The 27,872-nt window shown below is 49.6% G+C and overlaps 1 protein-coding gene and 1 pseudogene across 2 annotated transcripts in view; one reads left to right on the top strand and one right to left on the bottom strand.

Moving 5' to 3' along the window:
* Positions 1-27,872, bottom strand: part of FER1L5 (fer-1 like family member 5) — a 52,892-nt gene that overhangs the window by 13,462 nt on the left and 11,558 nt on the right. The window contains exons 8-26 of one of the 2 annotated variants that reach the window (XM_085018661.1): positions 27,143-27,205; positions 26,353-26,403; positions 24,167-24,197; positions 23,150-23,265; positions 22,788-22,911; positions 22,100-22,152; positions 21,406-21,474; positions 19,062-19,105; positions 18,885-18,967; positions 18,694-18,788; positions 16,919-17,047; positions 14,682-14,859; positions 5,534-5,658; positions 4,606-4,706; positions 3,872-4,049; positions 3,629-3,784; positions 2,301-2,432; positions 769-932; positions 333-447 (exon numbers count right to left, since the gene is read on the bottom strand). In XM_085018661.1, coding sequence (XP_084874787.1) covers positions 333-447; positions 769-932; positions 2,301-2,432; positions 3,629-3,784; positions 3,872-4,049; positions 4,606-4,706; positions 5,534-5,658; positions 14,682-14,859; positions 16,919-17,047; positions 18,694-18,788; positions 18,885-18,967; positions 19,062-19,105; positions 21,406-21,474; positions 22,100-22,152; positions 22,788-22,911; positions 23,150-23,265; positions 24,167-24,197; positions 26,353-26,403; positions 27,143-27,205 — 2,007 coding nt within the window. Of the gene's footprint in view, positions 1-332; positions 448-768; positions 933-2,300; positions 2,433-3,628; positions 3,785-3,871; positions 4,050-4,605; positions 4,707-5,533; positions 5,659-14,681; positions 14,860-16,918; positions 17,048-18,693; positions 18,968-19,061; positions 19,106-21,405; positions 21,475-22,099; positions 22,153-22,787; positions 22,912-23,149; positions 23,266-24,166; positions 24,198-26,352; positions 26,404-27,142; positions 27,206-27,872 lie in introns of both variants that reach the window. The other variant, XM_085018660.1, reaches the window with a different exon arrangement.
* On the top strand, positions 5,933-12,404 carry LOC102159679 (eukaryotic translation initiation factor 1 pseudogene; annotated as a pseudogene).

The following is a 27,872-nucleotide window of genomic DNA, read 5'->3' on the forward strand; positions in this document are numbered from 1 at the left end:
TTTTTTTGGTCTTTTCTTTTTAGGGCTGAGCCTGCGGCATATGGAAGTTCCCAGGCTAGGGGTCTAATCAGAGCTGTAGCCACCAGCCTACACCATGGCCACAGCAATGCCAGATCCAAACCAGGTCTGTGACCTATACCACAGCTCACAGCAAATCCGGATCCTTAACCCATTGAGTGAGGCCAGGAATGGAACCCACATCCTCATGGTTCCTAGTCGGATTTGTTTCTGCTGCACCACAACGGGAACTCCCTGTGCTTTTTTCACTCAGACAACCCAGCTTCCCAGTCACCCACCTGGTGGCATCGCTTGCCCCTCTAGCCCCTGCTCACCACGTCCGTGTTGGGGATGGTGGCGGGCACCCAGGCCCCTGTTGTGTCCCGGCGCTGGTTCTCATACACCTCCTCCAGCACCTGGCTCTTGTTGATGTCTGTGTCCAGGAGAAGTCTGGGGGAAGTGAGACCCCAAGTTCCAAGCACATCTCCCTGAGCTTCTGGGCCCCCAGAGTCCTCCTCTGCGAGCCAAGTGATCCCATACCCAGCAGCTCCATGTGCTCTGGGCCAGGCTGGGCAGCCGGAACTGGCAGGCAGGGCAGGGTGGTGATCAGGGCCCCGTTTCATGCGCCCCAGTCCAGGGGACCAGGGTTAAGTGGTTGTGTTTGCCTCTCTGGGCTGCTGCTAAGCGGCAGTTTTGGGTAAAAAGAAGTGTCAGCTCCAGGGCTGCCTGTCCTGGGGCGAACAGGCTTCAGGCGCCGCACCCTGGCCTTACCTCCTTTGAGGCTCCACTGTCCACTTCCCCTGCCAGTGCCACCCATGGGGCTCCCTGAAGTCCTCCTTGGGGATAGCCTTGCGCCCCATGACGTCCGAGAAGTTCGGGCAGCGATGCAGCCCCTGCTGCCCCCACTGGTCTTTGTACTTGGCCTGGTTCTCGTACTGGGAGAGGGGAGGCATCAGAGCCTGCTGCCACCACTACCCCCCCAGCACACCTGGGGCCCTTGCTCTGGGCTGTAGCACCTTCTAGAAACATGGTAGAAGGGCAAGAAAGGGCCACAGGCCACTGCCTGGTGTCAGAAGCTGTGTTGTCACTTTATTTTTTTGGTCCTTTTAGGGCTGCACCCACAGCATATGGAGATTCCCAGGTTAGGGGTCTAATCAGAGCTGTAGCCGCCAGCCTATGCCAGAGCCACAGCAATGCCAGCTCCAAGCTGCATCTGTGACCTACACCACAGCTCATGGCAACAATGGATCCTTCACCCACTGAGCGAGTCTAGGGATTGAACCCGCATCCTCATGGATACTAGTTGTCACCCACAACGGGAACTCCTGTGTTGTCACTTCTGGTGGGGAAGCCCTCCTTGCCACACTGGTCATCAGCACAAGCAGCTGCCACTCATCCAGTGCTCCCCGTGGCAGGCCCCATGCCAAGGGCACCACCTGATCTACCCCCTTCCCCAGCACATTCCTGTTTCACAGCTAAGGAGACCGAGGCTCTACCCCAGGTTGCTCAGTTCTCAAGAGGTGGAATGGAGTTGATGCCTGTTGAGAGACTGGTGGCGCAGGTGATGTGACCTGTCTGCCCTGTGCCACTGCTGACCCAGGGAGCCCAGTCCTACTCCCCCACTGCCACATCTTTGCTGTCTCTGGGCCCTTCTTCCACATTCCCCTGCTAGGCACGAAGCTCTGGCCCCCAGCACTCATCCTAAATACCCCCGTCTCAGCACCTCCAAGTCCTCCAGTCTGTCCATCCTCAACATGCAACTTAGGAACCAGGAAAACATGTTTTAACTCAGTAAACTAAAAATGCTGAAACACAAAACTTATTTCCCTTCTGTTCTCAGGATCGTCTCCTGAGGTGTGTCCTCCCGCTTCTCTGGTCGGCTGCTCACCCACCCCTGGGTTTCCTGGTTCTGTGGAAAGATGCCTCATTTCCTGCTCCTCTGCCAGTTCCAGGCCTACCCCATCCCAGGAGGACACAGCTGAGGTGGGCAGGGTCCCGGGCTGCCGCATCAACAACAGACAAAGCCCCTGCAAATCGTAGCGTTGCTCATCTCACGTGCCCTGAACTAACTTGGAGAAAGTCCTAATAAGCCTCCATCTGGGTGAGAGTGACCAGGCCTAGGGGCTCACTCAGCTGTTCTGCAGTCAGCACAGCCTATGGCTTGTCAATCAGGGACCCCTTTAGTCTCTCACTATTGGAGCCCCTTTCACAATTCTCAGATTCTGCCAGTGACGTTTTCCCTCCACCTTCGGAGCTGGGCGACCTTAGCATCACCCACCACCTGCCTCATCCTGGCTGCTCACCGTCTCTGCATATACGACCACTTCGCCCTGGCGGAGCAGCTGCAGATCCTTGCTGTCCTTCACATTGCCAAGCCACATGCAGACGCGGAGCTGGGCTGGGAGCGTGTCCTTTTCTCCTTCCCCCTCTGGGTACTGAGCCAGAGGCAGGTCAACAACCACAGGGGTGGGCCCCCCAGGGGCAGAGGTGCCAGTGAGGGAGTGACACACACACCTGCCCCTTCACCCTGAGGCTCGGAAGTGTGGCCCTCACACTCAGTCTGGTGTTGGGGAATAAGAGAGGTTGGGGCGGGTTGGTTGGGGGAGGGGCAGTACCACTGGGGAACCTGGGAGTGCTCCGTGGAGGCGCAGCTCTGAAGGTGACGTGGACAGTGATGCTTGCTAGACGCCAGGCACTGTGCTAAGTGCACATATGTGCTCTTATGCTCACATACCTCCAGGAGGTGGGCATCATTATCAGGCCCATTTCACAGATGAGCGGACTGAGGCCTGGCCGTGATCAGGAGTTGGCCTCAGCTCACACAGGCCAGTGAGTGGCAGAGCCAGGCTTTAAGTCGCAGTTCGTGCAGGATGGGAGGGACTCAGATGGGAAGGGGAGGGGGGAGCCAGGGAAGTCTCTAAGAGGCAGTGTCCCCCACCTGCCTTCTGGGGGAGGGCTGGAAGCAGGGGGCTGTCTTTAGGGTGGAGCTGAGATCAGTCAGTCTTACTTATGACTTGCATCTGATATGACAAGCTGGCATCCAAACCATATAGGCATTAATCTTTTTTTTTTTTTTTTTAAGGGCTGCAAGTACAGCATACAAAAGTTCCCAGGCTAGGGGTAGGATTAGAGCTGCAGCTGCCAGCCTTCGCCACAGCCTCAGCAACACCAGATCTGAGCCACGTCTGTGACCTATACTCCAGCTTATGGCAACATGGGATCCTTAACCCACTGAGTGAGGCCAGGGATCAAATCCGCATCCTCGTGGATACTAGTCGGGTTCATAACCCTCTAAGGCGCAGGGGAACTCCAGCATTAAATATTTAGATGGCAGCCAGTCGTGGTCCCAGGAGAGATAACAGGGACTGGACCAGGTGAGGCATAAGGATGATGGAGAGACAGATTTGAGGGCCGTTTATGATGGGCATGGACTTGGTATTGGCCCTGTGCTGAAGACCCAGGTCCCCATCTTCATTTGGATGCTAAACCCCATTTCACCCTATAAAGGGCCCGGGAGACTGGAAGTGGAGATGCCTGTAGGGAGGCTTGTGGGGGCTGCCAGGGAGTTCTGGGCTTTTCCCTTGGGGTGTCCTGGGCCCTCTCCTCCCCTGAGGACCCCCTGCCTCCCCACCTGCAGGAGGAGGGTCTGTGTCTTCCCACAGAACCTGCCGGAGTGCAGGGCCCCGGCCGGAGAGAACAGGATACTGTGGGCAGGCACCTGGGCGTAGGCCACTCGCTGCTCCCGGGACATCAGCCAGATCATCACGTCTGGAAGGCTCACCTGGGGCTGCAGGCGAGAGGGCATCAGGCCTGCAGGGGCGGCTCCAAGGCCTGCTCCCCGGCCAGGGTGGTGGGGGTGGGATCCAGTGCTCACCTCAGGGAGCACGGCATTGAGGCGGCACAGCCAGCTTTCCACGGTGGCCACCATGTCCCTGGGCTGGGCTTTCTTGGCGTTTTGGGCCAATTCCCTCAGAAGGAGGCTTCGGAGCTGCCACCTCTTCTTGTCCAGGTCAGTGGCCTTGGGTTGGTCAGTCATGCAGGGCAGAGGGCGCCTATGGCCAGGACCAAGAGGGAGGGGGCTGGGCCTCTGTCCCATCTCCTCACCCGTCGCCCCTGCCCCAGTTCCCTTCCTGGACCCGAGATCCTGGACCTGGGGAGACTTTCCCACCCTCCTTAGGAAGCCCACTCACAGCGGGCCTGGCCCTGGATCCTCCTCCTCCCCCTCCTCCTCCTTCCATCACGCCCCCCCCAGGGTGCTAGGCTTGTGGTCGGGACCTTCTCATGGACAGCGGTGTGAACTATGAGATGGGGACCACCCAAACCCTGTGGGGTAGGGGTGGGGATCCAAGTGGAGCTGATAGAGGCCTTACAGTGGATCTTGTGGAACAGACAGAGCCCTGAAGAGGGCTTTGTGGCTAGAAGGAGTGGCGGGGGAAGGTGCGGAGCGTGCATGGCTTGTCTGGATAACAGAGAGAGGTTTGGTTTGGCAGGAGCATCAGGGATGGGTGTGGAAAGGTGGCAGTGGGTCTGTAGGGTCCTGGTCAGCCCCAGCGACCCTACCATATGAGCCTGGTCAGCCCCGCCCGGGAGAGGTGCCCCCACTCTTACTTGCAGTCCTCTACCAGCTCCCTCAGCAGTTTCTCCCAGTGGGGGAGTAGAGCTGGGTCCCTCGGATTCCTCATGGATTTCAGAGTGTCCAGGTTGGCTTTCTGCTCAGCAAGAGAGAAGCGACAAGTGAACATGGGGCTCACCTGGGACAGGCTGCAGGGCTGATTGGCCCAAGATATTTTCAGCCAGGACTTGGGACCTTCAAGAGATAATCTGGGATGTCCATGCAAAGCTATCATGTGCCCTTGCAAGGCTAGGATCCCCATGCACCCTCCCCACTACACGACAGAAATGGGTGGCAGGAAGGCATTAGCATGGGGGCAGGGGGGAACTGTGAGGGAGTGACAGGGTCCTGACCTTGGGCTTCCCTTCCCTGATGGCAACAAAGTCATGTCTGAGGTGAGGCACCAAGTGGCTCTCCTGCCTAAAACTGGAGGGGCCTCCCTCCTTAACAGACACCTAAGACCTTTTGTGATCTGACCCTTCTCAGCGTTCCGGGCCTTATCTCCCCTTCACCCCAAACTTCATGATCACCATGGCTTTGCCCTTTGTTCCCTTCTCTCACCCCTACCATGCCCCCACCAAACTTCTTCTTAAAGATTCTGCTCAAATGTCACCTCCTTTTTGAAAACCTCCTCTGATGATCCCCTCTTCATCTCGCTCCCCCCACCCCAATCTCTCTGCCCTTATAGCTGTGGGCACCTGTGTCTCTATTCCAGCTCTACCTGCACTGTGTACTGACCACTTGCATAGACAGCTTCCCTGCTGGTGAAGAGTGTGTCTACGCATTTTCCGTGCCTGGCTCTGGCATCCCCCCTGTGCAATGCATGCGAGAGCTGAGGGACTGTGACTCCTATGACTCATTGCCCCAAACCTCCCACCAATGACTGGGGTCCTTTCCTGCATCCCGCTCCCCCACACCACTCACCAGGCGGTCCCGCGTGAACTGGAGGAGGTTGAGGCAGTTCATGCGGAAGCTGACGTCCTCCCAGTAGGAGGTCACAGCCACGACGGGCTTGGTGTTGTACCAGGGCACATAATGGTAGATGTTCCCTGAGACAGAGAGACACATGAGGGGAGGGGGGTATCTCATGGACAGTGTCCCCTGTGTCCCCACAGAGGACCTTCCCTGGGCTACGTCATTCCTCCAAGATGAGAACTGCTAAGCCTTCAGGACAGATGTGCTTGGAAGAGCACAGTGGCCATAGGGAGCATTCATGGCAATAGGTGTGTCATGTGGCCTTTCAAAGTTCCCAGTTTACAGGTGGGAGAGCCCAGGCCAGTGGTAGGAAGTGGCTTCCCTGAGCTGGCACAGCCAGGTGGTATAATGCAGGCATCCAGCTCCAGAGCCCATGCCCTTAACTCAGGCGAGAAACCAAGGCAGGAGGCCTGCCTGGAGGTAGGGTCTTCCTCCTGGCTCATCAGGAGGTGGAGGAGGAGTGACCCTGGGCTCAGGAGACCCAGGGTTAGGTTGGGGTGGGCAGACATCTGACATAAGGGACCTGCCCATGCAAAGGAGTAGGCTCAGAGAGTAAAGCACGGACAAAACCAGTGATGGGCTTGGCAGACTGAGTCTCCTGGCCACATTATTTTTATTTTTTTGCCACACCCATAGCATATGGAGGTTCCCAGGCTAGGGGTCTACAGCTGCTGGCCTGTGCCACAGCCACAGCAACTCAGGATCTAAGCCGAGTCTGCAATCTACACCACTGGAAATGGAAATGCTGGATCCTTAACCCACTGAACAAGGCCAGGGATTAAACCCTTGACTTCATGGTTCCTAGTCAGAATTCATTTCTGCTGCACCAGGAATGGGAACTCCCCATGTTCCTTGTTGAAATAAGAGAGGAGAAGCTAGAGGAAACATAAGGGATTCTCTTTTTTTTTTGGCCACAGAAATTCCTGGGCCAGGGATCGAACCGATACCACCGCAGTGACAATGACAGGTCCTTAACCACTAGGCCACCAGGGAATTCCCAAGGAATTCTTTTTTGAAACATATTGCTGGGTTGACCTAAAAGCAAGAAATTCACACAAACCAAAAGAGCTGCAAGCCTGTGAGGCAAATGACTTCTGTCCTCTGGGTTTCTGGCAAAGTTTGGAGACCTGGCCCTTCCCTTTGACAACTGCTAGGGCTCAGCAATCGGGAGAGAGGGCCAAGTGCTGCCCGAGGTGGGCAGGCTAGTGGGACACCCCACGTGATACAGGTTGAACTGTGTCCCCGAAGAAGCTATGATGAAGTCAGTTCCTACCACCTCAGAATGTGACCTTATCTAGAAACAGGGTAATAGAAGCTGTAATTAGTTAAGATGAGGTCATTCTGGAGTAGGCTGGACCCTTAACCCATAATGACTGGTGTCCATACAAGCAGAGGAGAGTGACCGATAAAGGACTGGCCTATGGAGGCACAGAGACAGAGGGAGAAAGAAGGTGCTGAGATGCAGTGATGTGTCTACAAGCCAAGGAGCATCAGGCAACCACAAGGACCTGGGAGAGAGGCACAGAAGAGATGCTCCCTCAGATGCATCAGAAGAAATCAACCCGCCAACATCCTGATTTTGGGCTTCTCACCTCCAGAATTGTGAGAAAGTACTTTTTTTTTTCTTTTTAGAGCCACATCTGTGGCATATGGAAGTTCCCAGCCTAGGGGTTGGATCAGAGCTGCACCTGCTGGCCACAGGACACAACAGGAACTCAAATACATTTTTGTTGTTATAAGCCACCCACTTTGGGGTCCTTTGTGATGGCAGCCAGAGCAAACTAGTTTGCCCTGCAGAGCTGGCACAGCAAACCCTAAACCTCAGTCAGTGAGAAAGAATCCACCACACGGAAGAAATCAGTGAGGAGACTTGCCCCTCTCCAGCGTGGCTCTGGGTAGTAGGACAGGAATTTTCCTGAAAATGTGTAACCACAAGTGGGGCCTCAAGCAGGCTGCATTCTGCATTCAGGCCACCTGTGTGGTCTGGAGAAGATGTAAAGTGGCCTCTGGTTGGCCGTACCACAGGTGAACGGAGGAAGCAAAGACAAATCCTCTCTGGAGCATGAAACTTTAGTCAAGTCCCTAAGGATTCCCACAGATAAAGATCCAAGAAAACAAGCAGCTAAGAAGCAATAGACACACCCTCTACCCCAGCATATCTGCTGCCTAGACAAACCCCCAACAGAAAGGCATGCATGGCACTGTCAAAAGACAAGTAGAAAGCGATGCACATCAGCACTAGTCCTACCGTCTGCAACTAGAAACCACCCAAATCTCCTTGTAGTAGAAGGAATAAATAAATTACATGTTTTCCTTTTTACTGCCGCACCTGTGGCATATGAGAGTTCCCAGCAGGGTATAATTGGAGCTGCAGCTGCCAGCCTATACCAGAGCCACAGCAATACCAGATCCAAGCCGCATCTGTGACCTATACCACAGCTTTCGGCAACGCTGGATCACTGAGCAAGGCCAGAGATCGAACCCATATCCTCATGGATGCTTAACCCCCTGAGATTCTTAACCCCCTGAGCCACAACAGGAATTCCAAATTATGGCATATTGGCAGAATAGAATACTATAAAGCCATGGGAATAAATGAGGCACAACTATACCCACCCACATCTAGGTTTATGATGCATTTCACAAATAAAATGAGCCAAAGAAGCCAGGCACAGAACAATACATACTACATGATTTCTTTTATATAAAGTTAAAAATCAGACAAAACTAATTGGTGGTTAGGAGAGTGGAAGTCGCCCTTGGTGGGGGTGGGGGTTGAGCAGTTCAAGGGATCTCTGGGATGTTGAGACCCTGTTTCATGGTCTGAATGCTCTTTTGTGGGGTATGTTTACTTTGTGATAATTCATTGAGCCGGACACTTGGGTTTGTGTACTTTTCCAGAGGTGTGTTATACTTGAATCAGAAGTTTACTAAGGAATTCAGAGTTCCCCTTGTGGCTCAATGGATTCAGAACCTGATGTTTCTGTGAGGATGTGGGTTCGATCCCTGGCCTCACTGAGTGCGTTAAGGATCCGTGAGCTGGGGTGAAGGTCACAGATGCGGCTCAGATCTGGCTTTGGCATGGCTGTGGTGTAGATTGGCAGCTGCAGCTCCAGTTCAGCCCATAGGTCTGGGAACTTCCATATGCCGCTGGTGTGGCCATAAAAACAAACAAAAAGTTTACTGAAGAATTTAAAAAAGAGTGGGAGGAAAAAAGAGACAAAATACATAAATGACAGTGTGTCCAATGGTGGAAAATGCTACGGACAAGGACGAAGTTGGGGAGTGGGATAGGGAGCTGCCCAAAGTTTTACAACAGATGGTTACCTAGGGCCTTTCCTGAAAGATCTAGAAGAAAATATGCAGAATGCAGGCCAGAGAGATGAAAAATACAGAAGAGAAAATTTAAAATGTGCAGAACAGAATAAGGATAGAGTGAATTCGAGATGGAGCTGGAAGAGACAAGGGGAAGAGGTAATTTTCAAAGAGAAAGTATCTTATAATTTTCTACAATTGCTGGAAGGACACCAGTTCCAGACTGAGTGAATCACTGGAATGATAAATAAGCACAGATCCATGACCGGGGCTCTCAGATATGAGCGTGCCGATACAAGACGGCAATTTTCTCCTTCTCCTCTTGGATTGCATACAAAAGTAACAAAGAGAAGGAAAATAACTCCATTTTCAGCAAAACAAGGAGACAGATATAATCTGCAGGCTGAAAATACACTAAGGAGTGCCAAAAGCAACCGTGAGTGCCCTAGGTGCTGTAAGGGTTGAAGAGTGATAGAAGTCAGCTGGGGGAGCGAAGAGCAAGACAGACAGCAGGAAGCACGGCTTGATGGGAGCAGAGCACAGAAAATGCCAGCAAAAACACACTCCCCAGAATGAACTCAGGATTCAGATGAGAAACTGGGAGCCAGCCAAACTCAGGAAACGAGCAGAAGAAAAAACAAAAACATCACAGGAAGGAAGACTGCCTAAACAGAAGCCCAAGGGAGCTTAGAGTCTGCAGACAGTCCTGTGAGAGGCATAGAAACAAGAAATGCAGCCAAAATAAGATGGAAACAAAGAGCTGCAAAGGATCAGGGTGAAAATGACAGATACAAAAGAAAACCAAGGAGTGGCTGTTGTGGCACAGTGGAAATAGATCCTACTAGTAGTATCCATGAGGGTGTGGGTTTGATGCCTGGCCTCACTCAGTGGGCTGCGGATCCAGCTGTGAGCTGTGGTGTAGGTGGCAGATGCGGCTTGGATCCTGCATTGCTGTGGCTGTGGATGTGGCTGTGGCTGACAACTGCAGTTCTGATTCAATCCCTAGCCTGGGAACTTCCATATCCCTCGGGCGCTACCCTAAAAAGCAAAAAAATGAAGAACCCTAACGGTTAACCAGGGAGAATGGTTCCATCACTGGAGCCCCAAAAGTAGAAAACCCAAACAATAGAACAGGATATTCAAAAATATAAGAAAATTCCCATTGTGGTGCAGCAGGTTAAGAACATGACAAAGTTTCTGTGAGGAAGCGGGTTTGATCCCCGGCCTCACTCAGTGGGTTAAGGATCTGGCATTGCCACAAGCTATGGTGTAGGCTGCAGATGCAGTTTGGTTTGGGTGTGGCCGTGACTGTGATGTAGGCCAGCAGCTGTGGCTCCAATTTGATCCCTAGCCTGGAAAATACATATTCCACAGGTGCAGCTGTAAAAAGAAAAAAATACATACATAAGAAAACTTACATGAGAAAAGGACAGTCTTTTTAACAAACAGTGCTTGAAAAATTGGATCCTTATATGCAAATTAATTCAAAATGAGTCATAGAGCTAAAATATAAGAATTAAAACTATAAAGTTTCTGGAAGAAAAAAATAGGAGAAAATCTTCATGACCTTGGGTTAGGAAAGAGTTCTTAGATATGATACCATAAAAGAAAAAAAAAAAAAAACGAACTTCAGCCAATTTGAAATAAAAGAACACTTGAATCGACACCATATGCCAGGGAAAACTGACTCCAGAGGATGAACATGTGGCTTAGAAATTATTGGCCTTAGATGACTACATCCTAGAAGTTACTGGACTTCCTAGAGTTACTGGACATCCTAGAAGTTACTGGACATCCTAGAGTTCCTATTATGGCTCAATGGGTTAAGAACCTTAGTTTCCATGAGGATTTGTGTTCAATCCCTGGCCTCACTCAGTGGGTTAAGGATCCGGTGTTGCTGCAAACTGTGGCAGAGGTCGAAGATGCAGTTCAGATCCTGCGTTGAAGTGGCTGTCGTGTAGAACTGTAGCTGCAGCAGCGATTTGACCCCTAGCCTGGGAACTTCCATATGCTGCAGGTGCAGCCCTAAAAAGAAAATTTATTGGACTTTCAAGATAAATAAAGAACTTCTGGTCAGCTGGAAAAAAAGATGAAGAAATTTATAAGGAAAAATTTATCGAAAAGAGAATAGATATGAATCTTTTTTTTTTGGTCTTTTTAGGGGAGTGCCCATGGCATATAGAGGTTCCCAGGCTAGGGGTCTAATTGGAGCTGTAGCTGCTGGCCTATGCCACAGCCACAGCAATGCCAGATCTGAGCTTCGTCAGCAACCTACATACACCACAGCTCACAGCAATACTTTATCCTTAACCCACTGAGCGAGGTCAGGGATTGAACCCGCAACCTCATGGTTCCTAGTCAGATTCGTTTCCGCCGTGCCACGAAGGGAACTCCCGAGAATAGGTATGAATCTTTAAGAAACCACAAACTTCTAGAAGAAAACATGAGTGAATCCCTTAATAAATTTGGAATGGAAAAGATCTAATTAGGACTCAGAAGCCAAAAGCCATAAAAGAAATAGTTTGAGTAAGTCTTGGGGCTTCCTGGCAGCCTAGCAGTTAAGGACTCGGCGTTGTCACTGCTGTGGCTCTGGTTACTGCTGGTTTGATCCCTGACCTGGGAGTTTTTCATGCTGCAGGTGCCACAAAAAAAAAAAGTCTTAATGGAAATTAAAAAAAAAAAACAACTCACCAGAATACCATAAGGGACAGACAGGGGAAATATATTTACAGCTCTGTGGAGTGCTAGAACTTTCTACTGATGGTGGTTACATGAAAGTATGTATTTGCCAAAATTCATCCAACTGTACACTTAAAGTCCATGCATTTTACTGTTTGTAAGTCATACCTCAATAAAAATAAAAAAAAGCCACTATTAAGAGAATGAAAAGCTCCAAAATTGGAGAAGATATTTAACACGTTTGACAAAAGCTTGTACCCAGGAAAAAATAAGGTCCAAGTCAATATGAAAAATACAGCCAAACAGAATAATAGATAAAAGATACTGAGGCCCCAGTCACTGATTCGCCAAAGGACTCAGCATCCTCCCCCTTCGAGCCCCCTGACTCCCCTTTCTCTCGCTGCCTTTTGCAGGGCGTTATCTTAAGTCTGGCTATCCAGCACCCCCTCTTTTTTGACCCCTTTGCTGCTGAGAGTAAGGGTGATAACCTGCTTCCTGCTGGCACTGAGTATTACGTCCATATAAGAATTCACAAGAGGAACGGCAGGAAGACCCCCTACTACTGTCCAAGGGATCGCTGGTGATTATGATAAAAAGAAACTAGCAAAGGTGTTTAAGAAGAAATTTGCCTGCAACGGTGCTGTCATTGAGCATCCAGAATATGGAGAAGCCTTTCAGTTACAGGGTGACTAGCGCAAGAACACATGCCAGTTCTTTGTAGAGATTGGATTGGCTAAGGATGACCAGCTGAAGGTCCATGGGTTTTAAGTGCTTCTGGCTCACTGAAGCTTAAGTGAGGATCTCCTTGCCATGAGTAGAATTTCCCTTCTGTCCCTTGTCACAGGTTTAAAAACCTCACAGCTTGGATAATGTAACTGTTTGGGGTCTGCTTTTAACTTGGACTTGTGTTAACTCCTTTATGCAATAAACCAAAGAAAAGAGCCCCCCCCACCCAAAAAAAAAGATATTGATAGGCTTTTTACAGATGAGGAAAAACAAACTTCTGTAAACATATGAAAAGGTGCTCCAACTCCATTTATAATCAGGAAATTGCAAATCAAGACCTTGTAAGACACAGATCGGCAGGAACGAAAAGACCACGCAACGGGTAAGGGCTGGTGAGAACACGGAGTAATAGGAACTCTCACAGCGTGCTGATGAGAGTGTAATTTGGTGTAATTATTTTTGCTTTGAATTTCTCTTCCACGCCTGGATATGTAATTTAGATGAAGTCTTGCACTTGTGACCAGGAGACAGGCTCAAGAATGTTTACAACAAAATTATTATAGTAGGAAAAAAAATATACAACCTAAATGTCTACATTAACCACATAATTTGTGGTATAATCATATAGTTGAACATACACAGAAATGAAAATGAACTTCAGTTACACAGACCAATATTACTATATTATTTCTTGGGTAAATGGATCTGGGAAGACCATACAGGGGATTTCTAAGATGCTTAGACAATTTTCTACCTTTCTAAGACAATTGTCTACCTTTGAAGCTGCGTGGTGAGTTCATGGGTACACATTTTATTATTCCTCCTTAAGCTACACATATACACTTAATATACTTTTTGCATATATTTTTCTTTTTGTTTTTTCAGGGCCTGTAGCATATGGAGGTTCCCAGGCTAGGGGTCAAATTGGAGCTGCAGCCGCCAGCCTACACCACAGCCACAGTAACGCCAGATCCAAGCTGGGTCTGCAATCTACACCACAGCTCGTGGCAATGCCAGATCCTTATCCCACTGATCGACAGGGATGGAACCAGTATCCTCATGGATACTAGTCAAGTTTGTTACTGTTGAGCCACAATGGGAACTCCTGTGTATATTTCTTAATTTGGGGGGGATGGCTGCACCTATGGCATACAAAAGTTCCCAGGCCAGAGACTGAACCTGTGCCATGGCAGTGACAATGCTGGATCTTTAACCTACTGAGCCACCAGGAAACTCCTATATTTCTTAATTTAAAAACAAGTAGAGCACTATACTAAGTGAAAGAAACAGTCACCAAGAATCATATATTGTTTGATTCTATGTGTGAAATGTCTAGAAAACTCTGTAAAGACAAAGATTAGTGGTTGCCTAAGGTCGGAAAGGTAGAGGAGAAATAGAGTGACTGCGAGTGGGTACCAGGGTTTATTTTGGGTGAAATGAAAATGTAAAATTGACCATGGTTAGGGAGTTCCCTGGTGGCTCAGCGGATTAAGTATCTGGCCTTGTCACTGCTGTGGCTCTGGTTACTGCTGTGACACAGGTTTGATCCCTGGCCCGGGAACTTTAACATGCCATGATCATGGCCAAACAGAACTTGGCCATGGTTAGTTATACAATTCTGTGAATATACTAAAAACTATTGAATTGTACCCTTTACATGGATAAACTGTATAGTGACTGAATTATACTTCAATAAAGCTGATCTTTAAGGAAACAGGCAGACAAAGTAAGATGTATGGAAAAGCTCTCCAAGAGTGATGAGAGGGTGAAGCTGCAAGTGAGATAGTGTTTCTTGAGAGCAATGGTTCTCAAACTTCAGCCTGCATCCCAATCACCTGGAGGGCTTGTTAAAACAGACTGCTCTTCTGTTTTCTGATTCTGTAGGACTGAGCTGGGATGGAGAATCTGCATTTCTATCAGGTGATGCTGGTGGGGCTGGCCCAGGGACAGCACCCTGAGAAATATATACTGCCCAAGTGTCCTGTGAGTAGGTGATGAAAGGATGGATGGGTGGATGGGTGGCAGGGGAATGCATGAATGTGTGGATGAGTAGATTAATGGATGGATAGAAGGAAGGCAGGTGAGTAGTGGATGGATGGGTGGTCAGAGTAGTAGAAGAGGAGATGGAGTTGGGAAGGTAGTGCTGAGAAGGACTTGAAGTCAAAACCTTGTTTCATCTCTTGTCGTGGGTTCACCATCTACTAGCTGTGCAATATTTGGCAGGTGACCTCACCTCCCTGACACTCATTTTCCTCCAGTGAAATGTGGGTTAATAGTGCCTAACAATGGCCCATGAACTAATACCCTTAAAAGGGCCAAGCATGGAACCCAGCATGCAGTGGCTGCTCTCAACTGCTTGGCTGGACCTGACTCTTACCATCGTATATCACCGGGCTGTACTGTGTGGTTGAGACGAGGGGCTTGTAACTCAGGTCCATCTTGTTTCCATAGTGGCCAATACTGACCTCGAATTGGATCAGATCCCTAAAGCTGGGCATCATGGTACAGGAAAGGAAGATGACGCACAGCCCATACTTTTGGCGGTTCTGCTGCTTCTGAAAGAGTAAAGCACCCCCCCCAAGACATGAACCAGGGAATGGACAAGGCTATAGAGACAGGCAGGGAGGCAAGCTCGAGGTGCTCTGTTGCTTTCAAAGGCCGCTTTTGCTTCTTTTGAGGATGATTGAGACCATCACTGATTTCCTGCCCCCTCTTAAAATCCTGCCTGGACTCCACTCACCTGGCTGATGAAGGGAAGTTTCTCCCATGACCTTCATCACCTGGCCAGCTCTGGTTCCTTCCCTTCCTGAAGTCAGGCAGGAGGACCTTCTCCAGAGTCAGGCTAGACTCTGAATTGCGGGCCCCCCCGCCCCCCCGCCTTTCTGCCTAAACACCTGCCTTGGATGAGACCCAGTATGGGCAGGTGTGTGTGCTGGAGGAGGCACAGCCAGGCACACCTGGTCTTGGCTTTTCTCCAGCCCCCTCCTCCCACCATGAGCCCATCTGCTCGAGTCCTCCATCATGTTAGCCCCTCTCTCATTTTTTTTTTAATCTTTTGTCTTTTTAGGGCCACACCCACGGCATATGGGGGTTCCCAGGCTAAAGGTTTAATTGGAGCTGTAGCTGCTGGCCTATGTCAAAGCCATAGCAATGCCAGATCCGAGCTGCGTCTGTGACCTACAACACAGCTCACAGCAATGCCAGATCCTTAACCCACTGAGCAAGGCCAGGGATCGAACTTGCAACCTCATGGTTCCTAGTTGGATTTGTCTCCGTTGCACACGACAGGAACTCCCCCTCTCTCATTTCTTTTGCCAACTTCTGCGCTGCTTTTGCATTCTCCCAAGCCTCTTCACTAGCTCAGGTCTCCCCTTTCTTAAAAAATTCCCTGGTGGGTTAAGGATCTGGCATTGTCACTACTGTGACATGGGTTTGATCTCTGGCCTGGAAACTTCTGCATGCCATGGGTACGGCTAAAAAAATGTAACTCTCCTTCTGCCCTCTGAGCCCTTTTGGCTGTGACCTGATCTTGTGTCCTTCAAGTCTTCACCCGCATTTCTATGCACCTGACTCTGTGGACTGAATGTAATGTCTCCCTCCTGGCCACCAGGGGCTGACATCTCTCCTGACTCAAGGTTACCAGCACCTTCCTAATAACCAGCGCACACTCCAGGGTCCTCATTCAGAGGGTTGACGGCTCCTTTCTGCAACTCTCCTCTCTGGAGGCTGGCTCTGTGCTCCCCTTTCTTGGATTCCTCCTCAGTCACCCTGCAAAATGCCCCCCTCCTCTTCTGCCGTCAGAGGCTGTGCTGTCCTGATGGGCTCCAGCATCAGCGCCTTTCTCTCTTCATTCCCACCCGCTCCCCAGGCAATTCCTCCCACACCCCAGGGAGATCCTGGTGTGATGGTGGCATCCTTGGGGACTGGTTTCTGTGGGGGTCTCGCAGGCACAGATTAAAGGTGGGATTCATCATCTCCTCTAGGCCTTTCCCTCTTTCGGGGAGCCCGTGCTGACACAGGTCCCCAGCTTCCCACCTCTCTGAGGCAGAAAGTGGGTGTCCGCCTCACTTATGACCTGTGGTCAGTGGCTCTGATGGCTGTTTCCCAGGGGTCTCTGGTACCCGCTCCTTCCTCTCCAGCTCCCCCACCACCACCCCACTCCCGTGATGTGTCCCCATTTCTCCTGAAGAAGTGGGTGACCCAATTTACTCCCTTCCAATTTATTCCTAACACTGTGCCTTCTGCCCTCTCCTGCCTCAGTGGCCCTCTTTGGCCTTCAAGAAGAAATCCAGACTCCTTAGAACATCATTTCTCCTTAACTAGGTAACACATCCCTTAAACTGAAAGTTTGTCTTGCCTTTCCTGGGCCACCGCCCCCCCCCCCCCCCCCCCCGCCCGCCCGACCTCCTGGGATCTGGCACAGCAGGAAGCCTGCACAGGGGCTTAGTAAAGACTCAGGCTGATTGAAGAAACCCCCGACACGTTCAGATGGCTGATCTGAAAGCGCCTCCACCCGTGGCCAGGGCCTCCTGCAGGGTCAAAAATGGGCCCCAGAGCCAGCTATGGTGGGCATAGGGGCTCTTTCTTCCTGGGGTACCTTTTTCCTGGGGTTACCTCCACACTGATCACGTCATGGGACAGATCCTTCATTATAGTGTCTTGATGGGATTTCATGTGGGTGATTATCTCTAGGAAGACTCGGCCTCGATAAGCTAAACCATCCTTAACAGCGTTGGGAATATTCTAGGGGAAACAAGAAAGAAAATGGTGAGAAAAGGGATGAGAAAAAGAGCAGGAGAGTCTACCCTGAAACCTTTGTAGCAAAGACAGGGTGATCCTGTAACTTCTTACCTAGGGCTGACCACATTCCCGAGGAGGAATTCTAGAAACCCCAATCATAGCCGTGCCTGGAAACCTCTGGGTCCTAAGCTCTCTTCTACACACTTAGGCCCACTCTTCCTCATCATGAATTCTACCTGTGGGCCCATCTGAAGTACCATCTCTGGTAAATGCTTCCTGCTTGGAAGGGACTGTGACAACTATTGAGTTATCCCATCCTGGCCAATCAGCTCAGGCCCCGACTCCTTGGCAATAGTGATTGGTCCAAGGGGAGCACCCATGACCAAAAAAGGTCAATTAGAAGGCTTCTCTGATGTGATATATAGAGATGCAGATATACACACAATGGAATATTACTCATCCATAAAAAAGTATGAAATAATACCATTTGCAGCAACATGTATGGATGTAGAGATCATTGTACTAAGTGAAGTAAGTCAGAGAAAGACAAATACGTGCTATCAATTACATGTGGAATCTAAAATATGACACAAAGAACTACTACATCTTGGGATAGACTATAATGGAAGATAAAGGGAGTGTGTGTGTGTGTGCGTGTGTGTATATAAATATACATATGGCTGTGTCACTTTGCTATACAGCAGAAATTGGCACAACATTGTAAATCAACTATACTCTAATAAAAAATAAACTATGACACAAATGAACCTATTTACAAAACTGAAACATACTCATAGGCATAGACAATAGACTTGTGGTTGCCCAGGGGGAGGGGGAGGGAGTGGGAAGAATTGTGAGCGTGGGATTAGCAGATGTAAACTATTATATAAAGGATGGATAAACGGCAAGGTTCTGCTGTAGAGCACAGGGAATTACAGTTTTTTGAAATATAGTTTATTTATAACGTTATCAAGGGTATAAAAAGAATATATAAACCGTAACGGACAAGGGTATAAAAAGAATATATAACTGAATCACTCTGCTTACAGCAGAAAGTAACATAACGTTATAAATAAACTATATTTCAAAAAAATTAAAAAAAAATGCTTCCCTGGCCTTCCCTATTAGAGGCTTCCGTGGCCATGTTTCCAGCCGGGAGGCAGGACTGCAGTAGGGAAGGATGAAGCTCAGGAAAGAGCAGAAGAGATGAAAGATGGGGTGAGGGCGGGCGAGCCTCCTAATGGCATTGGGATCCTGGCTTCTGCAGCCCTTCCTCACTCAGAGGTCCACCCCGGCCCCCTGCCCTTCTTTTCCCAGTTGGCTCTCTGGTGTTTACCATACCTGTCTTGAATAGCCCAGTGCTTTGCCACATTTGCTTGCGCTATTTCTTCGGTCTCCTCTGTCCTTTCCACCTACTTACCCAAGGTCTCATCACGCCCTTTTCCTCAGTGAACGCCCAGAGCATGCCATCTGTCCCTTTCTTGTGCCTGGTTTCTATAGCCATTGATGTACCGGTTGCAAGTCCTCTACTAAAGTCTGGTGGACAGAAAACAGGGCCCGCTCCGCCCTAGGCATTTCCTGGACCCCCGTGCCTTCCACATGGTTGGTTTTACCTCCATTGCTCCCTAGAGCTGACATGAGAAGCTTACAGAATCTTCTTCCTGGATCCTGAAAGGGGCCTTTTTACCCCCACGCAGAGTAAGGAAGGTGGGGCCAAAGCAGGGCAGGAAGCCTGAGTACATTCCTGGAGGAGGAGAGGGTGAGAGGGGGCGGGGCCGGGTGAGAGGGGGCGGGGCCAGGTGGGGGAGGAGCAAGAGGTCGGGGGCGGGAGCTTGCTTGCCTTCTATTTCTGCTCCAGTGGATGAGATTTGGTTGAGGGACAGGCTGACTGTCCCAATCTCATCTTGGCACCTGTTCCTGGGGCTGGAGAGAAACACGCCCCTGCAGGCTGAGCCCCTGGCTTGGATCTGGTTTTCCCCTCCCGGGCATGTTTTCCAGCATCCACTCAATTGCTCACCAGTCTAAGACTCTGAGCTTGATGTAGCTGGAGAGGCAGGGCATCTGCAAGGGGCAAGGGAGAGGAGCAGTGGGTGACTGACCAGATGGCCTGGCGCTCGAGGAGACTGAGAGCCATTGGAAATTCCCAGGTCTGGGTCCGCCTGGGTAGTTATCAGTGAGCCATTGAACACCAGCCTGCGGGGACAGACCATGGGAGGTTAAAGACTTTTGGCTCTGGGTCCCCACTGCACCGGTCCTTTGGAAGGCTCTGGGAGAGGCTCCAGACCATGTCCCAGGATTGTATTGTATTCTTACTCTTAAAATGACCCCCTCAGAGTTCCCATCCTGGCTCAGCAGTAATGACCCTGACTAGTATCCAAGAGGATGGGAGTTCGATCTCTGGCCTCATACAGTGGGTTAAGGATCCAGTGTTGACATGAACTGAGATGTAGGTTGTAGACACGGATTAGATCTGACATTGCTGTGGCTGTGGTGTAGGCTGATTTTGTGGAAACTTCCATATGCTGCAGGTGTGGAGCTTAAAAAAAAAAAAAAAAAGAATAAAAAAATGACTGCCTCACTGCATAATCTCCAGGAAGCAAGAGACGTGGGCCCACCTGGCTGGGGACACCATGACTGCACATAGCCCTTCAGTCTGGAGGCACGTACACCAACCTCCTTAACCAAGTCCCAGGGGGAGGTCATAAGCCTGGAATGTCTTCCTTGCATTTACAAGTTGACCTTTAAACAGCAGGACATCTTTTTCCCCGAGAGTAAATCACAGTAGCTGCCACAGAAAGACCCTCTGGGTCAGAAAGGGAGGGGGCACTGGGCCATAATAAGTCCTGATACCATTCTTTGCCCTGGAATCCATCTTGACCCTATCAGAGAGGGTGCTGGGTCTGCTCAGTTATGAGAAATAAAACAACATAATTGGCCAAAGGGAAAAAAAGACCCTGTCCTATGTAAGGGATTTAAATCACCTGGTAAGGTCCTCATTCAGGGGACACCCACACCTGCACTCTTCCTTTGGGTGTGTATTACTACTTTGCTTCTGCCTTAGAAAAACAAACTACTTCTGTGTGTGCTCTCCCACATGTTGTACTGTGTTTTTGAACAATAAACTTTGTGCTTCTTTTCAAAGTCTTTGCCTCCTGGAAACATTCTTGCTTTCACTGGGGGCAAGAATCAGGGTAATTCTTTTTTTTTTTTTTGTCTTTTTAGGGCCGCACCCGTGGCATATGGAGGTTCCTAGATTAGGGATCTAATCGGAGCTGTAGCTGCTGGCCTATACCACAGCCACAGCAATGCCAGATCTGAGCCACGTCTGTGACCTACACCACACAACCTCATGGCAATGCTAGATCCTTAACCCACTGAGTGAGGCCAGGGATCCAACCCACATCCTCGTGGGTCCTAAGTCAGGTTCATTACCACTAAGCCACAAGGGAAACTCCCCTAAATTTTCTTTTTCTTTTTGTGGTTGCACCCATAGCATATGGAAGTTCCTGGGCCAGGGATTGAATCTGAGCTGCAGCTGCGGCAATGCCAGATCATTTAACTCACAGCGCTGGGCCCGGGGACTGAACCTGCACCTCTTGGGGGACCCGAGCCGCTGCAGTTGACTCTTATCCCACTGTAGCACAGAAGAAACTCCTCATTAGCAAATTTCATGCCACATAAATGTAAGATATAAGAAAGCGACACACTCTATGGGTAGTCAAGAAGATACCACACAAATTTCACTCTTAAGTCACCTCTCAAAGTGTCTACTCTTATGTTGCACACAGCTCTTAGAAGCCTAGCATGGAGTCAGAAGGCCACCAAGGCTCTCCCAGGGCTTGGAGAAAACTGGCATCCACACAGCTGATGGGTGACTGAGAAGGGCTATGAAAATCTGACTACAGAACCCCCCAAAGAAGGGCACGTCAGGGCCATTTAATGTAGGAACAGCCCCGCACTGTGTGTAGCCCAGTCCATAACTATGCTCCCATAGTGCCTCTAAGCCAGCAACAAAGAGCTGTAATTATATTCAGGCCACTTTGCCCAGAAGATAAGAAAATGCATAGTACAATTTATAATGAGTCCTGGAAGTGATTGTTTTGTTTTTAACGTAGGTAAAAGAGCATGTTTTAGGGTCTCTGGAAAGTTCAGTCTTAAGGCTCACTCCTTTCAAGTAAGGTTCTCTGTATTATGTCCCGGGCTTCCCTGTGCTCCCTATCAGTCAGAGCAACCCCCCACCCCCACCCCCGCTGTGCCTCACAGGCTCTGCTTTCCATCCATACCACCCCCACCCCACAAACACCCAAGCATCCCCCGCGTTCCGCAGGAGGATGGGCGAGGGTGTGACAGAACAGCAGTACCTGTATCCGGAAGGTCAGGATCTGGTTCCAAATTGGGGTGTCCGTCTGTGGCTGGACGTGTGTCTTCAGCTGGGAACATCCCAAAGCAGTGTCAGTGCCAGCTTGTCCCCTCCTCCCTCCACTGGTCTCACCCCCTAGCCCTTCTGATCCAGCCCAGGGATGGAGCCTCCAGCTTTCCTTGGGGTAAAGACCCCTTGACAGCTTCTCATCAGCTACAACTCCAGTCCTTGGAGTGCCTCCTTAGATCTAGACTCTTTAACATTTTCCCTTAAGTTAGATTTCCATTGGCAAAATGCAACTGTGTATTCACAGACATTCATGGAATGTCAACAACTCTCTTGCCCAGAACCTTCAATTTTTAGGCCAAGAAACTGAGGCCCCAATGGGACAGTCCCAGATTCACTGTTGTGTATTTGGGGGCAAGTTGTTTCATTCACTCATTCACTCATCACGCCTTTGCATGTTTGGTTTTTGGCTGACATCTTCTCTAGGCAGGGCACTGGGCATTGGAGTCCACAGTGGCTAAGCCAGGGCCTCCACCTTCACAGAGGCCCTGGTCCAGTGGGATCACATTACCCATAAATGGAAGAACTGGGATACAATTCCTGGAGTCCTCACCACCAACCCAGTCTTTTTCTTCACACTTTTTTCTAGGTGCCAATTTCTCTAAGCCTCAGACCCTTTTCAAGCTTACCTTTTCCCCAACTAGTTCCACCTCCAACATAGGACTCACTAAGTGGTGTTTTGCTAAGACCAAGAAGTTAAAAGATTTCTGAGACAGCAGAATCTTTTCTTCGGGAGGAGGAAATGGGGAGGGGACAGAACAACTTAAAACCCTCCCCCATGATTTGGTTTGGTGGCCCCTGGGCAGACCCCACCCATCTCTGGTCTGTTTCCATGTGCTGCTGTGTGTCATGGCACACAGTCACAGCAGGGGTGGGGGTGGCACAGGGCACCATGAGTTGGCATCTGGGCAACAAAGACAGGGCAGGGGCATGTGCCCCCCCTTCTGTCTTTTTGTCTTTTTAGGGCCACGCCTGCAGTATATGAAGGTTCCCAGGCTAGGGGTTGAATTGGAGCTATAGCTGCTGGCCTACACCACAGCTCACAGCAATGCTGGATCCTCAACCCACTGAGCGAGGCCAGGGATCGAACCCGCACCCTCATGGATACCAGTCAGGTTCGTTAACCACTGAGCCACGACAGCAACTCCCACATGGCCCATTTTAAAGGGGCCCTCATAAAACCATTCTTAGTGGATCAGTCTCCCCCTTTCCTCCCACCCCAAATCTTAGTGTCAAAATGAACTGGGGAGCCAGAGGAGAACCAGGGCGCCAGCATGCAGGGACCCCCAGGGTGCCCCCCCTCCCACCCTGACTGACTGAGATGGAGATCCTCGGCGCAGTAGACGAAGAACTGCAAGCAGGCCATGCTGACCGGCACCACCGTTGACTTGAAGACCTGAGTTTCAGTGTCGCCAGCCTCATAGGCCAGCTTTTGATCTACCTGGAGAGACCACAGAGCAGAGAAGGTCAAAGGATGGACAAGGCCAAGGCCACCTGACTGGGCTTCCCCAACTTTCCATTTGGCTGGGATGGGGATGGACAACCCTGCTGTGACACAGTGGACAAATAAGAACAAGGGAAGAGCCATGGCCCCTCGGAGTAGGGGCTCAGGGGACCCCAAAGGAGCAGCCAGGGTAGAAAAGGTTCCTGGGGTGTTGCAGGAGGCGGGGTAGCCTCACCGGGGCCTGGTCTCCCACACCGAGGACACAGATGGTGACTTTCAGGTAGCCTCTCACACCACTGCTGGGTTCATTTGGCTGGCAGAGGCCTAACCATTTCCTTAGGAGAATGTGACCTGCAGAGGCAGAGGGCCCATGCGAGACCAGACCCCACCCCATCTCCATCGTCCTTCCCTGAAACCAGCCTTTGTTTCTGTAGGAGACGGGTGTGGAAACGGGGCTCGTGTATTCAGTTCCCAGCCAGGAACAGAGGAAAATGGGAGTCACTCTGAGCATAAAGCAAAGGCTGCCAGTTATTGCCTTTATGAAACAGGGACCTGGAGTTCCCATCATGGCACAGAGGAAACAAATGCAAATAGGAACCATGAGGTTGCAGGTTTGATCCCTGGCCTTGTTCAGTGGGTTAAGGATCTGGCGTTGCCGTGAGCTGTGGTGTAGGTTGCAGACGCAGCTCGGATCCCGCATTGCCATGGCTCTGGGGTAGGCTGGCAGGTACAGCTCCCATTAGACCCCTAGCCTGGGAACCTCCATATGCCTCAGGTGCGGCCCTAAAAAGACAAAAGACAAAAAAAAAAAAAAAAAAAAAAAAAAAAAGGAAACAGGAATCCCTCTTTCCTATCCTGTGAACCGAGAGTTGTTACTGTCCTGATCTGACAGGCAAGCATTTTCCCTAACCTCAAAGCCCAACCTCAACCTGGTACGTATGTTATGGCCAAGTCTCCTCAAACTTTAACACCCCAACACTGGCAGAAATAGAAATTCAACCCCAGGCAGCACCAAAACACTAGCATTTGACCAAAAGGGAGGCTTTTGATTTTTGATTTTTTTAAAGATATTATTATTAAACAAGATAATACACCATGAAGTACAGTCAAATATTATCAAGTTCAGAAAGTAACTCACCCCCCCAATACTCTCTCTGCAAATCTTTTGAACATATGGGGATTTTGAGGTGATTTCAACACCTGACTTGGTTTTTCTCAGAAGACACTTGTATTTCCAACAACTGTTACCTACCTGGAGAGTGGTAGATAAACCCGATATCTGTCTGAAAAGAGTAAAGACTAGTCAGCGCCTTCAGCCAAGATTCCTAATACCAGCCAACTTAATGACCACCTGTTTGAGCACTTGTCCTGCCCTAACTCCTTTGTTTTTTTTTTTTTTTTTTTAAAGGCACCACGGGCAGCATATAGAAGTTCCTGAGCTAGTGGTCAAATCTAAGCAACAGCTGCCAGCCTACACCGCTGCCACAGTAATGCAGGATTTGAGCCGCATCTGTGACCTACACCACAGCTCATGGCAATGCCCAATCCTTAACCCAGTGAGCAAGACCAGGGATCGAACTTGCATCTTCATGGATACTAGTCGGATTCGTTTCCCCTGCACCACAATGGGAACTCCCAGCTCTTTGAAAAATGCTGTTAAGAAAATGAAAGGAGAAGTTCCCTTTGTGGCTCAGTGGTAACAAATCCGACTAGTATCCATGAGGATGTGGGTTCAATACCTGGCATGGCTCAGTGGGGTAAGGATCCCATGTGGCTGTGGCATAGGTCGGCAGCTGCAGCTCTGATTCGACCCCTAGCCTGGGAAACTCCATATGCTGCAGGTACGGCCCTAAAAACAATAATAATAATAAAGCAAAAAATAAAATGACATGACGTCTGAGATTTGATTCAAAATGATTCTGTGGGGGAGACAAAGTGGGCCCAGTGTAGATAAAACATGATTACATAATTGACAATATGCATTGGTGAAGATGAGTGAGGATACCTGGATTCATAATATCATGCTCTCCGCTTTTGTGTAGATTTGAGATTTTCCAAAAAAGTTACGTGTGTGTATACACACACACCCTTTTTTTTTTTTTTTTTTTTTTTTTGGCTTTTTAGGGCTGCACCTGCGGTATGGAGTTTCCCAGGCTAGGGGTCCAATCCGAACTACAGCCACAGCAATGCAGGATCCGAGCCGTGTCTGTGACCTACACCTCAGCTTATGGCAACACCAGATCCTTAATCCACTGAGCGAGGCCAGGGATGGAACCTGCAGCCTCATGGTTCCTAGTTGGATTTGTTTCCATTGCACCACAACTGGAACTTCCTATATTTATATATGTATATATATATATATATATATTTAATTAAAAAAGCTCAGGTTTTTCTCTGACCTCTATAGTTTACTCAACAATAATCATTGGTCATTGTCTGGAAAGTGCACAGTGGCCTTTTTCAAAAGGACATTTTTGACCTCCTGCCATCTAACTTTTCTAGAATTTCTTCATTTCTAAGCCTGTGCTGCTGCTTTGAGGGCTGGGTGGGGAAGGGGGAGGTCATGACTGTTCATCTGCTTATTATTAGCAGTGAGAAAGAAACCTTAGTTTGATTTGTCCTAAATGTGTCTTTCCCAAGGGTCAAGCCCTTTTCCTTGGGTTGCCAGATTTAGCAAATAAAAATACAGATGCCACTTAAATCAGAATTGCAGATAAACAGTGAGTACTTTTTTTTAGTATACATAGGTCCCCAGCAATATTTCATGAGGAGCCATGAAATATTGCTGGGGACCTATTTGGGACATACTTATCTTTAAAAAGTATCTTTTGGAGTTCCCACTGATTCTTGGTTAAGAATCAAACTGTAGCTGTTCAGATTCAATCCCCAGTCTGGCAAGTGGTTTAAAGGATACAGCCTTGTCACATAGACTGCAGGTGCAGCTTGTCTTTTTGTCCTTTTAGGGCTGCACTTGTGACATATGTTGGTTCCCAGGCTAGGGGTCGAATTGGAGCTACAGCTGCCGGCCACAGGCATAGCCACGGCCACAGCAATGTGGGATACGAGCTGCATCTGCGACCTACCCCACAGCTCATGACAATGCTGGATCCTGAACCCAATGAGCAAGGCCAGGGATTGAACCCTCATCCTCACGGATGCTAGTCGGGTTCGTTAACCACTGAACCACGATAGAAACTCCAAATGTTGCATACTTCAATCCTCACCATCACTCTGGGTTGAGTATATTATTATCCCCATTTTACAGATGAGGAAAGAGAGGCTCTGAATCATTTGTCTAAACCATCCAGTTGGTGGGTGGATCCAAATCTGGATACTTCTGCATGAAAATCCAAGTCCTTTCCTCTAGACTCGGTCATGGAGCCCAGAATGGGTCTCTGTAAGGGTTTCACCAAACCTCCTCCTCCAACCAGTGCTCACCTGGAATCTCCCGATCTCTGCATTGACTCTCGACATTGTGGAATTTATCACCTGCAGGGAAGTTCCCAGAAAGATCTCAGTTATCAACAATCCCAACCACCAACCTCATGGGAGGATTTGTAAGGCACATCCGGATTCTCTAGGGTTTACTCAGAGCTTCCTAAGGGGTGTCACTTCCACGTAGGCTTTATCATTTAATTCTCAGAGGAGCCCTGTGAGGTTCAGGTTTTTAGCTCCATTTTACAGATGCAAAAATTGATCAGAGAGGACAATTCACTTGGTCTCCACAAAGCACACTGTCGCACTTTACTCTCGCCACTGACTGCACACTGTCCTGGCCATTTCCCAAGAACATGTCAACTCTTCAAGGGGAAGGGAAAGGCCTTGCTCTCTTTGGCCTTGTGCTAGGTGCATAGAGGCACTTGATAAACACATGTTACCATTGTTCCTGGGCTCCCTTGAGTCTGAGAATGGAATGTCGCATGTGAAGGGTCTGTTGGTGGCATGAGAATCTTGGCACATGAGAAAGGGCTGCTTTGTTCACCTTGCAGCTGAGCTCAGGACTTATCACTTGGCATTCCAAAACATTTGTTGGATGAAAGAATGAATGAATGAATGAATGAATGTGGCATCTGGGCTGCTGGGGTGAAGAAGGTGGCAGAAATGCCACCTTGGGGTCAAAAGATCATGGGAAGTAACTTTGGCTCTAAGGGTGGGTCTGGGGGTGCTGAAGCACTTTCCAGAATTGAGGTGGGAAAAGAAAATGGATCCATCTCGTCTGGCTCCTCACCTGGATTAAGATGGTCTCATCGAAGAATTTTGCTGGAACCTCATAAAAATTCTGGAAGAAGATCTGAAACAGACATACTGGGGGTGAGGGTACAAGGCCTTTCTTCCACCAGTTCCCCCAGGGACTCAGCCAGCCTGAAGCCTCAGAATGACAGACTTCTGCTCAGTTGTTGGCCCATTTCAATGACCTTCATCTCACTCTCACCCCCACGTGTCTCCTACAGGAGCAGAGGCTGCCAGGTCCTGAGGGTTTTCTGTCCTCAAAAGGTGGGGGAGGGGATCCCTGGAGGACTTGGAGGAGTGGCATAAGGCCCAGCTAGCTGTCCTACTGTGGAGATTTCAGCCTCTGCCTCCTTCTAGATCACACTGTCAGTCCACGGCACCCCCACTTCCGGCTGTCGCCAGAACCTCCTTCCCCAGTGACAAACTGGCCCTATCACTCTCCTGCTTGAGTCCCCCCATGGCGCCCAAGTTCCATGGCGGGGGCGGGGAGCGCATTTTGCCGGCTCCCCTCCAGCCAGGCCCCGCCCCTATTGTTCTAGCCAACCGGTCCTGCTGCTTCCCCTTCCAGGCCTCTGAGATCTGTTCCCTTCTGAATTATCTTTCCCCACCTGTCTCTCTTTCCCTGATAGAGGGAAGCCTCCAAGTTTCGGGAACCTTCTTTGAGTCCTCTCCACCCACTGCTCCTGCCCCCATCTGCTTTCATTTTTTCTTTGTTGGTCTAGTCGCCA

The sequence above is a fragment of the Sus scrofa genome, chromosome 3 (assembly GCF_054392235.1).
Source record: "Sus scrofa isolate SSC_HxYL_T2T_F1_AM1 chromosome 3, Sscrofa_HxYL_maternal_Yorkshire_Landrace_v2.0, whole genome shotgun sequence".
NCBI classification, from domain to species: domain Eukaryota; kingdom Metazoa; phylum Chordata; class Mammalia; order Artiodactyla; family Suidae; genus Sus; species Sus scrofa.